At 43.4% G+C, this 12,240-nt stretch overlaps 1 protein-coding gene and 1 long non-coding RNA gene across 2 annotated transcripts in view; one reads left to right on the top strand and one right to left on the bottom strand.

The window, feature by feature from the left end:
• Positions 1-8,623: 8,623 nt before the first annotated feature.
• Positions 8,624-9,406, bottom strand: ARL14 (ARF like GTPase 14; the record flags this gene model as incomplete). Its single annotated transcript, XM_082224676.1, has 1 exon — positions 8,624-9,406. The coding sequence occupies one exon, from the start codon at positions 9,404-9,406 to the stop codon at positions 8,834-8,836; it is 573 nt and encodes a 190-aa protein (XP_082080802.1). The 3' UTR covers positions 8,624-8,833.
• A 132-nt stretch (positions 9,407-9,538) lies between these two features.
• The window catches only part of LOC309533361, a 42,740-nt gene continuing 40,038 nt past the window's right edge, over positions 9,539-12,240 (top strand). The window contains exon 1 of the long non-coding RNA XR_014220167.1: positions 9,539-11,394. This is a non-coding gene — a long non-coding RNA (uncharacterized lncRNA). The remainder of the gene's footprint in view (positions 11,395-12,240) is intronic.

The raw sequence follows: 12,240 nt of genomic DNA, 5'->3' as shown, positions 1-12,240 counted from the left end.
AGCTGTTGGCAGCTGTGTGGTCTGCTGCCGGGCTACATGCTCCTTTCTTCCCCATGGAACTGCAGGTCTTTTCACTGTCCAAAGGCAGAAAGAGAGAAAAGTTGGCAGCCTGGGTATAGCCAGGACTTGGGGGGGGGAGGCCTTTTTTGGGGGGGCAAAACCTCAGCTCTCTATTTATATTGATTTGAAATACACCCATGGTTGGCAGATAATTAGTTGCCTGGCTGCACACTTCACATATCTGGGATTGAGGGTCTACACACATGGTAGACTTAGCCAGTGTCTGAGATGCCACTAAAAACAGCCTTCCTTTAGCGGTTGTGTTTATAACAATTGGGACTACTTGCTGGAGGAGACTCTTGAGAGTCCCATGGACTGCAAGAAGATCAAACCTATCCATTCTTAAGGAAATCAGCCCTGAGTGCTCACTGGAATGACAGATCGTGAAGCTGAGGCTCCAATACTTTGGCCACCTCATGAGAAGAGAAGACTCCCTGGAAAAGACCCTGATGTTGGGAAAGACTGACGGCACAAGGAGAAGGGGACGACAGAGGGCGAGATGGTTGGACAGTGTTGTTGAAGCTACTAACATGAGTTTGAAAAAACTGTGAGAGGCAGTGGAAGACAGGAGTGCCTGGCGTGCTCTGGTCAATGGGGTCACGAAGAGTCGGACCGGACTAAACAACAACACACGGATCACTCCAAATTCACTCTGCGGACCACATGGTGAATTGTCTGTGTGGCATGAAGGTTGCAGGTGTCACCTAAATAGCTTGGTAGATAGTGCTGGAGAGGAGTCAGTTGTCATGGTGCATGCTGGCACCAATGGCAGATGTGAGGTAATCGGAGCAAAATTTAGGTTGCCAGGTAGAATACTGAAAGCCAGAACCTCCAAGCCAGCGTTCCCTGAAATGCTACCGGTTTCACGCAAAGGGCCAGCTAGACAGGCACAGCTCTGTAGTCTCAATGAGCCAATGTGAGGATGGCTTTGGATTAGTTAAGCTCCACTTAAACTGGCATGAAACCAGACAGTTGGTCCTTAAATTTAGAAGAAGAAAGGTGTCTTAGCAGCTGAGAAGGGTCCAGTTCAGAACAATCCCCATAGGGGACAAAACATTATAGGTCAAACAACAAGCTGTTCTGAGAGTCTTTTTGGCTAAAGGGCTGGGTATAAAACGCTGTAAGTAAATACGTGACAGCCCTCAAATAATTGAATCAGAATTGGAATCTATGATTATCTACATATATTTAAAATTGAAGATTTAAGTGGTATGTATCCATGCTACATAGGAAGAAAATGCAAAATGTTCAAACTAGAACCTACAAAAAGGCTTTCCTAAATAACCAATGAACTTTGCTGTTTGTTTTGAAAGAATCAAGCCTGTCTGGATTAATAGAGACAATTTCTCAGTGTTTGTTTTGCAAGATCCTAGCTAAATCTTAATTTTACATGAAGTTACAGCATTTCACACTGGCTCCTTCTGTACTTCTAATTGCAATGAGTGTAACAAACCAACAGATGGCTCACTTTTGAAAAGCTCTTATCGAAAGGTCGGCGGTTCGAATCCCCGTGGCGGGGTGCGCTCCCGCTGCTCGGTCCCAGCGCCTGCCAACCTAGCAGTTCGAAAGCACCCCCGGGGGCAAGTAGATAAATAGGTACCGCTTACCAGCGGGAAGGTAAACGGCGTTCCGTGTGCGGCTCTGGCTCGCCAGAGCAGCGTTGTCACGCTGGCCACGTGACCCGGAAGTGTCTCCGGACAGCGCTGGCCCCCGGCCAATAAATGTGAGATGGGCGCACAAACCCCAGAGTCTGGCAAGACTGGCCCGTTTGGGCAGGGGTACCTTTACCTTTACCTTTACAGGTACAACAGAGTGCCTCCTTGTGGTATCCTATGCTAATAAGGAACTCATTCCTTGAATGAGGATCCTTGTGTAGCCAAAATGGCACCATCCATGCCCAAGAGGAAGGCGTAAGCAGGTTTGGGAAAACCGCAAGGTTTGCAGTACATAAAAATCTTCAGGAACATAAATATTAAAGGGTGCTGGGGGTGGGGAGTGGAGACAGACCCAAAAGAGCCTAGTAAGGGTTATGCATGATCAGCTGGCCTGGGAATTCTGACTGCTGGGTGGGCGGGGAGGAAATGGAATGGAGTTCCTAGAAAAGGGCAAGGCTGGTTGAAACACTCTCTACTGGAATATTTTGTTGCCGGTCCCACTTGTGTCAGCTTTTTTCTAATGCAGCTTTGCAATGCCTGTTTCTTTGGAGTCAGGTGAGGATCCCAAGGAGGTGATGGTGCCTTACTTAACTTGAGAGAAGGCCACCTTCCCCCACGGATTTTGATTTTTTTAAAGGATGGACCTTTTGAATTGACTTTCTCTTTTCCACTTTCAGTTACAGTGCCGATTGCACTGTCTAGTTCCTAATTGCGCCACTTCTGTCTAAGTCTCAGGAGCACTTATGCCTATTCACAAGGATCACAGACTGACATTACCTGAAGTCATTTGTATGATCAGGCGCTTCCACACAGCATTTTATCAGCAACTGCCCCAGTTCCCATTCTGGCCATGACATTTTTTGAAAGGTCCTGCATAAAGATGGTCCCTGCAGAGGTGCCGATTCATACAACCTGCTTCCATGAAGTCCTGGCCAGGTTGTGAAGCTGGCGATAATAGCTCTGTGTGCTCCCAGATACAATTATACAGTGCCTACTACATGCAGGAACCCCTCAAGCCCTATGTGATATCTTAAGCTTTTACTGTACATTTTCAGTCATTTTTAATAAAAAAAATCAGGAAGCTAGATGATATGTATATGTCCATGCTATTTTTTATTTTATTTTTTAGGAGATAACACATATAGGATTAAGCAACCAGGTATCTATGAGTCATTTGCAGCCCACGATTTTGATTTCAGTACTGTACTGGACCTGTGCTCGTATTCCCTTTCATAGGAAGATCTACTCCAGGTTTTCCTCAAAGCTACCTGTGCTGGTCCCGGGGGGTTACAGTGCGGCGAGGTCCGAGTCCAGTCCGAGGTCGAGGGTGCGGTATGGAGGCTGTCCGTCGAAGCTGAAGCGGGGACCAAGACAGGGAGTCAGGCGAGGTCAGGAACTCTGACAGAAGAGCAGGACAGGGTACAGACAGGTACCAGTTATCAACAGGGCAGGCTGACTTTTATCTGCCCCGAGGCATAGGGCGGTCCCAGTCCACAGGTGACTTGCCTCTCCTAGCCTGGAGGCGAGCACTCCTCCTGCGAGAACTTAGTTTCCTCCACCTCTCTGCCCTGAGCCTCTGCAGCTCAGGAGAGGCTGGAGGGTTACCAGACCCAGAGGCAACCTCACCTTCCCCTGACGGGGCTAAGAGTGGAGCACCTGCAGGCAATGGGTCCTCCATCACCTCAGGAGTCAGAGCAGACTCAGCTGGTGTCTGCTCCTGAGGATCCAGCACAGGTGAGGACCCTTTCAGGCTCAAGCCCCAGCCCCGGCTCAGCTGGTCCTGGAGGCAGGGACTCCTGTGCAGGCTAGGATTCCTCAGGTTCAGCCTCTGAATCTGATTTCCAGGCCATCACACTACCTTTGTTTCAGCAGTGTAACGTAGGATGTAAAAAGTATTTTAGCTGTCACGATTAAACAACGAAGAGTTAGAAACCTTTGCTGATTTACTGTGTATCACCCAGAGACCTGCCAGCGTATCAAGCTCTACCATCGGTTATGGTTGGGGATGATGGGAGTTGCAGTCTTAATGTCGAATGAAGAGCACCATATTGACCATCCCTAGGCAGTGGCGCTGGAGATGGGAGTGTTCAGTACCCTTTTATGTGCTCCTTTTCCTAGGATGTGCATGAACTGCTCAGCAAACATTGGCATTGTATTCCAGAGCTTGCTGCTACAGGACAGATGTGACTCATTCCACAAAGATGTTTCCAAGCAAGCCACTGTGTTACTGTGCACCAGTTGGAGCGACAGGGCAGGGCGGAGGTACCTAGGTTTTGGGAATCAAGGAACAATGGCCTTTTAACTTCAACAACAGTATAGAGATGTTGTCTTTAATAAGCTATGGACAAAATGAATGTAACAAAGGAAGTTGGTTTTGTTTTGTTTCGATGAAACGAAATGAAGTTTTGTGCTAAAATGCGAGGTCCTCCTTGCTTCAACAGAACTCTGCCATTGCCCTCTCTGGGCAGGGTTTTTTGTTTCAGGGTTGGGGAGGTGCTGTGTGTGGTAGGAATTTTGAGGTCTTAGATATATGTTAAATGCTCATAAGTGTACCAACCAAGCACGTACATAGATCAGCACAGGAAGACCGATCTGAAACCATTTTTGATTCCCAAACTGATCAAATGTTTTCTCTGCAAGGTCAAAGGAAAATGGAAAACCCTCCTCATTGTCTTTTCCTTAAGGGCACATTTAAGATATGAATAGGGTGTGAGCCTGTGACCTGGCTCAGGAAGGAAGTATTTATCATTACAAAAGACTGGCCAGGCTCCCCAGGCAATTCAATCAAGTGACCATTAAACAGGTAACCTGTCAGAAGAGATAAACATTCAAATTTCTGTTTTAGACCACCTTTTCTGTGATGTAGGTATGATGTATGGAGGGGTGGTCTTGAGCTCCAGGGCAGGGAATTTATTTATTTATTTATTTATTTATCTTTTTGAGGGGAAAGCACGAACGCAGTCCCCCACTACCACAAATTATGCAGTCGAGTTTCCCGCATTTGGGGAAATCGCAGGGGTCAGCACACCCGCAGTGCAATGGATGAGCCTCACCCTGGGAAAACCTCCTTCATGATCAAGGTGTGTCCCCTGCCAGGTAAGTATGAGGGGGCAGGGAATTTAAAATGTCTATATAAGGGCAGGCACACCTTGGTTCTGGGTTCCTCCTCCCTCCTGCATGTGGTGAGTGAGGACCCTATTGCAACAGATCAATAAAGATCAGGCTAGTAAGCTGCTTTGCTTCTCAATATTCTTTGGTTGGCCTCTGTTATTTTCTCCTACCAATAGAGAACCTATGTAAGGACACTATATGGGCTCTTGGATACCCCATAAGGGAAGAAAGGGCAGATTTTTGTTTACAACATGTGTCACATCAGAATTCCTTTCACCCCTCTGCCTTGGCTTCCCACCAAGAGTTAAAATTCCTGAGCTCTCAGTTAATCTCTTCCTCCTAGCATCTGCTGGCAGCTTTCCCGGTCCAGTATGAGAAGAGAGGGATTGGCCCCCTTGAATGAGGAATTCCAACTCTGCCTCTCTCTGGGCCCAACCTTCTGTGTACTTCCCAGATTTATTCTCTTGGCGGGAGTGTGGGGCAGGCGGCCAGGTTGAAGAGAAGAAACGTGGGCCTCTTTTTGCCCTGTGGGGAACCTTCTGTGTAAGAATACCAAATCTACGGCGGACTGGATTGAGCCCAGTGTGATTAACTCAAGGACCTGAAACAAAAGCTTCCAACAAACCATTTCATGACTCTCCAAGTAATAAAACTGTTCTAATGGGATGTGCAAATATTCCCAATCCATTTAAGAGAACAAACATATATACATGATGCAAATTACACAAGAGTTTGAAAATCGACTCTCAAAATCTAGTTTCTGTGGACTGCTTTCTTAAGCAAGAAATGTTTTTCCCCCAGTCTTCGAAAGTCTGCTTCTTGGAATGGATCCCTTCTTCTAAATATGGATGCAGCAGATTCGCCAGTTTGGAAGAGGGTTCAGTTGCAAACAAGCAGGATTTATCCCAGCCAAGGGAACTGATAATCCGTGAAATGGCCTGTTTATTCACCCTCATTTGTTTGCACAAAGTTTGTGTGGAGATTATAAGATGTTGACTTTTTACTTGGCATCATTTCAGATTTGTTTCTTAACACAATTCTAATTTGGGGCTAGAGGGCAGGGAAATGGGTTTGTTGCACAACAGTGCTGAAATTGCATTAATTGTGCACGCTTGAATCCCACCCACAAACTTGCGGCAGTCTGGAAGTGCCTGCGGCTAAAAGTGAGCTCCTCTTTAATAAATAATAATAATAATAATAATAATAATAATAATAATAATAATAATAATAATAATACATTTTTATTTATACCCTGCCCTTCCCGGTTCAAAAACCGGGCTCAGGGCGGCTAACAACAAATTTAAAACACTTTAAAACAATTATAAAATTTAACAAGCCACTTACATTGCATGGAACAAAACTGAAAGTGGAGCAAGCTGCTAGATGTCATTGGTTTGGCCATGTTAGCTGCCCCCTTTTTCTGCAGAATATTGTCGTACAACTATAAAATCACAGGGTTTAAGGGGACCCCCCCCTCAAATAATTTAGTCTAACCCCAAACCATTATAGAAATATAATTCAGCTAGAAATATAATTCAGCTCCTTTTGCCCACTTGTCAAATCTTTGTTTCCAATCAGATGCCACAAAATGTAAACTCATAGTGAAAGACCAACTCACAGCCAAATTCACAGCAATAATTGTAATTCAGTTTTTATGAGCTTGTGATAAAAAGCCCATGATTGTATGTTTTCAAAGAGCAAGCAAAAAAACCAATTAAATTGTTTTCATCAGAAGCCGTTTATTTTATAGCTTCAGGAAGGCTTCAGTTACTCTTAATTGTGCTCCAAATCAGAAAATGACTAAAGTTAAGTCTTGCTTAATTGCTTTGTTCATTTGGGGATTTAGGCCTCAGTGGTGTTTTTTTTTTAATGTTTATTATGTGCATGTTGTCTCAAAGGATGGCAATCAACAAAGGATGAAATCAATAGGCGTACATGCACAGAATATGTCTATAAATATGTAGGTAATCTAGAATCCAATTTAAAATTAAGTAAATGGGGGAATTTCTATAGTTCTAGGCAATGCGTATTGCTTTCTCAACCTGTCTCGATAACATTTATTTTTTTTTAAATCTGTTGTGATTTACCTTCACCCATCCAGCATCCTTGCTTTTGTTATATTCATCCATAATGCCTTAAAACGTGGCTGTATTCCATAATCTTAGAGGGGGAAATATGAAGCAGCGAGTTAAGATTTCAACCTTAAAGGCACAGCCTAGAACCGTTGACATCAGTGGGAAACTTGAAATACAGATTGTTAATAAGATGCATTGAAGCCATACATATGTTTCATAAAGATAAATATAATTTTAAGACAGAGCAGGCTTTTTTCCAGCGATACAAATCAAGGAGCATGAGTAATTAATATACTTCAATATTTCTCTCCACCTCTAATAACAGGTGAATGGGGCATTCTTACAACTGTCAATGAGGCAACGTTTTTGTAAGCCCTTTTGAACATTATCTAGATTCATATATGAGGTGGGATGGGAAAGGCGGAGGCTGCTAGAGACCCAAATCTATTGTCCTTCACTCCCAGTTCACTGTGACTGGGAGTGATAGGTCTAGTAGGCAAATAATGTATACAGTGGTACCTTGGGTTAAGAACTTAATTTGTTCTGGAGGTCCGTTCTTAACCTGAAACTGTTCTTAACCTGAGGTACCACTTTAGCTAATGAGGCCTCCCGCTGCCGTCGTGTGATTTCTGTTCTCAACCCGAGGTACTATTTCTGGGTTAGCGGAGTAAGGCAACACACAACATATTTAAATTATAATTATAACAACTGATAAATTGTCACAAGAAAGAAATTTATTTTAAAAATAGGCATTAAGTAACAAGTCTCAAATGTTTATAAATTTATATTGACTCCTCAAACATCTTAAGAGGATAAGTCACCATCTTCGTCTCCACTGGTAACAGAGCTTTCAGTTTCACACTGATCATCTGTCAATCTCTGGAAAATGGCACCTTGTACTATTTAATGGCACTGCAAAAAACAGTTACTGGCACTAAATAAAAATACAGAAACATCAACTGTTTAAATCAAGGCTACCTCACATGCTGTTACACATAATTGTATAGGCCTAGGTACTTTAAGTATACAAAGCATTAAAACTACTTTCTGTATTAAAAAAAAAATCACACTGTATGGCCAAGGGTATAAAATTGCTAAGAATAAGGTCACACTAAATTAGAAAAAGGCTATTACATATAGCTGAAATACATATGACTTCAAATGTTCATCAAATTAAATGAATGGTGGTTTTAAAACTATATTAAAAAAATGTTTTCTGTAGCTCACATTTCAGAACTGCCAATGGTGAATGACACAATACCCAGTAATTTAACTAGATTTTAAAAAATCATTACTCATTACACTGGCAGTATCACAGCTTGACTTATTATTTACTAGATTTTTTTAAAATGTGGGTTGTAAAACTGGTTCTTACATTAGAATTTAGTTTGTGGAGAATATTCTCTGGAGAATATTCTCACCTCACATCACTACTCTTCATCCACCCTTCACACTTGAAGGCTATCCCTTCCCAATATAACCCTTTCATATATATGAAAGTGAATATATTAAGGATTTATTTAAGAGAAGAGTTTGACTGGGAAGCAGACTAGGTTAACTATATACACTTTGAAACAAGGCTAAAAACATGCGGGTACAGGAACTCGGACCGCATTCAAACTTTCTCCAGTCAACTGTTGCATAGTTTTCTTTGGCAGTTATACCACTTTTGTTATGGGTACCAAATATTTAAAATTTCAAGAACATTCCAGTCCACTTTTATGCAGTTTCGTAAGCAATGAAGTTGGGAATTGCATTTATTCATTAAAATGCAGCAAAACAGTATCTCTGAAAACAGTAAACTGGCTTGGGATAAATCTGTTCTGTCTTAGAAAAGTCCGAAAAGCAGCACCAGATATTCCATTAAATAACTGACTTTCTGTCCCAGTCAGCTTTGCATGGCTGTTCTCTCTCGCATCACAATAGAGTATGTTAATCTTGCTTGAAAAGAGCAAAAGCTTCTTGTTTAGATTTCATGCAGGATTTTGCAAAGGACGTCACTTTTCGAAACCCTTCTGATAAGCCCTCACCTGTAATTGCACAACAGGGTTGTACGTACCAGTTTCGGTCGTGGCAGTGCTTTTTCATGTTCAGCCTCCTGGTTATTTCCTCAGCACTTAGAGCTCCAGGAAGATCCTGTTTGTTTGCTAGCACAACCACAGGCACGTTCTTAATCCTCTCATTCCTCAAAAGAAGCTCCAATTCTTTCTTTGACTCTTCCAACCGCTGGTTGTCTGTGCTGTCCACAACATAGACCAGGCTATCCACGTTCTCCAAGTAGTTGCTCCAAGAAGGCCTCATTTGGTGTTGGCCCCCAACATCCCAGATGGTTAAGGCAATGTCTTTCCCTGTTTCAAGCATCTCCACGTTGAAACCGATGGTTGGCAAAGTTTGGAAGACATCATTAAATTTCAGCTTATACAAGAGGGTGGATTTCCCTGCTGAATCAAGCCCAAGCATTAGAACCTGGGCTTGTTTAAACTGCTTGGAGTTTGCAAGGCCCATTCTCTCTACAGTACCTTGTTGCTTCTTCTTTCTCAAAAGTTGTTTCGTTCAGTTGACGATTATCATTTTTGCCGCGTCTGCCTTTCTTCGTTTCTCCAGAGAGCAAAGGAAGAAGAAACAGAAGGCCAGGCTTGCGCTATGTGAAAAGAATAAGAGCATTTATGCATTGGTTCTCCGACTTTATCGCTGTTTCCACTGTGCAAACAGAATGTGATTAAAATATAACCTAGGCTGCCTAGCTGGAGGGTGGAGTTTAATTGAACAGTCACATAAGCCAAAGGTTGACCAGTGTCACAACTCAGGTGCACATAATGACCACATTCTTGTGTTCTGGGGTATTCGTCTCTCTTACTGTGTAGGTGGGTGTAGTTTTGTAATGCATGCTCTTAATCAGCCACTAACCCTGTAACTTTCTTAGACTTTGCTCATGCCACTCAAACCAGGGATGGTGAACCTTAGGCCCGGAGGCCAAAGGTTCTCGCTTTGGGACAGAGGTAACTTGGCTGCTGTATTCCATTCACTGGTAACCTCCAGACTGGATTATTGCGATGTGCTCTACACGTGGGATGTGATGGAAAAGTTTGGTTTTGCTGGGCAGGTTGAGTCCCCAAGTGTTTTCCTTTTCCCTGCCAGCAAATGGTTAATGTAATAATAATATTATTATAATAATTTATTATTTATACCCCACCCATCTGGCTGGGTTTCCCCAGCCATTCTGGGCGGCTTCCAACCAAATTAAAAAAGAACATAGTGTCAGACATTAAAAACTTCCCTAAACAGTTGTCTTTTAAAACTAAAATAATTCTTCATTGCCTTGACATCTGCTGGGAGGGCGTTCCACAGGGCAGGTGCCACTACCGAGAATTGGCCAAGGTTCCAGAGGAGGGTGGGGTTTAAAAAGGAGAGGATTTGGAGAGACAGTTAGATTTGGAGAGACAGAGAGGAGAGAGAGAGTTGGTTCTGGGTCGAAACATCCACTATGAGGAAAATATCACAAGCTAGAGAAAGGAGTCTCTGAGTTTAGTGTGAAGGACAGTGTGTGGTGTCCTGTAAGAGTAATTCGGCCGGGAATTAACTGGGAGGCTGAGGCTGAGCCAGGAGAAGTAGAAGCTGGAAAGAGACAGTCTACTTAGGTCTCATTCCAGTCAGGAGGGGAGAGATTCTGCTACAAAAAGAGAAGACTCCCAAACCAGTTAAGAGGGGTGTGGTGATCCCTTGGGTCTGTTACTTGGAGTACCTCAGGAGTAGGGCTGTCTAAGGGGTGTGTAACTGACAGAAAATACCACTGTGTTTAAGAACCAAAGTATTGTTTAAGAACCAAAGTATTAAGCGGCAACAGCTGTGCAACATCTGAGAAAGCATTGAAGTGAAATAACATCATAATCTGAAGTATCCTGTTTCACCCACTTGTGTCATAAACTTCCTTTGTTAAATAAATTCTTTATTGGTTTTTTTGAACAAATCCTGCCTGAGACTCCAAATTATTAAGTTTTCCCTCACGTAAGTCCCCCAAAAGATAATATGAGGTAGTTTGTGGGAATTCGTGGAGGAGGTGGGTGCACTATATTTCGGTGAAGTAAGGGCCCAATGGCGCCATTGAGTCGTCCCATGGGGCTCCCCTGAAAATGACTCAGAAGGTGCAACTGGTCTGAAACACAGCAGCCAGATTACTGATCTTCCTCAGCACTAACATGTGGCCCCCAGAAGAGAATGTGGCCCTCGAGTTGAAAAAGCCGGACCCCCCCACACCTTAAACAGCTGCAGTTATCAGGCATGTTTAAACAGTTAAACAGAATAACCTATCACTGCCCTTTGCCCCTTGTTCTCCAAGAGATCTGCGAGAGATGAGGACTGATACCCAAGTGGTCATAGGTCAGGAAGCTATCGGAAAGCAGGGTGAAGCAAGACAGCGGCAAATAACCAAAACAAGATAGTTCACTTGGAAGAGCTGGAGGGCTTTGCTGAGGATCTGTCACCTCTATCAAGGGGTAAGCAAACCAAGAGCTTCCTGACTTTTGCAGACCGGCTTAGAATTACCCAGTTTTAAAACTATTCCTACAACATCTGTTTTTAGAGATGTAAGGACTAAAAGCTAAAACTGGCAGACTTCAGCCTGCAGATGCAAAATCTGTAGAAGCAACGCCACCAGGTTTTGCTTAAAGTTACTTATTGTTTCCCAGCTTGAGCTCAAGGTAACCATTCCTGCGAATTTGTAGTTGGTTGTGCACAGCTCTGACTGGCTAGAACCAGTATCGTCATTAAGCCAGCTCCCCAGATGCATTTCCCCACTATTTTAGAATTTGTTATAGTTTACTATCAGTAAGCTAGACTATTATAATAATTGTACACTTAGCCTCTAAAAATACAGGGGATACAGGACAGTGGTTAGAGGGTTGGGCTAGGACCTGGAAGACCAGGGTTCGAATCCCCATTGGGCCATGAAGCTCACTGGGTGACTTTGGGTCAGTCACTCCCTTTCAGCCTCACCTACCTCAAAGGGTTGTTGTGGGGATTAAATGAGGAGGAGAGAGCACCCTGAGCTCCCGGGGGTGAGGATATTAAATAAATACATACATACATATGCACATACTTAGAACACTTGAAGTATGGAGGGAGGGGGGAAACAACTGATTGGTTCTGCATTCAGTTCACTCATTAGTACTTCTGTCACTTGTATTCCAAACTCAGGAGGAAACCATGGTGGGGGTGGAAAGTAGGGATCCATTGTGACTACTTTTCTTGTTCTTCAAATATTTCTATGTGCCCTTAAGAGGCCAGACTGTCTCCACAGTCTCGTTGCTGAGCAACAAAGTGCAGAGCTCAATGGAGTGGGA

The sequence above is a fragment of the Podarcis vaucheri genome (assembly GCF_965113315.1).
Source record: "Podarcis vaucheri genome assembly, chromosome: 5".
In the NCBI taxonomy this organism is placed as follows: Eukaryota; Metazoa; Chordata; class Lepidosauria; order Squamata; family Lacertidae; genus Podarcis; species Podarcis vaucheri.
The sequence above is the reverse complement of the archived record's forward strand: the minus strand, read 5'-3'. Positions and strand labels throughout refer to the sequence as shown.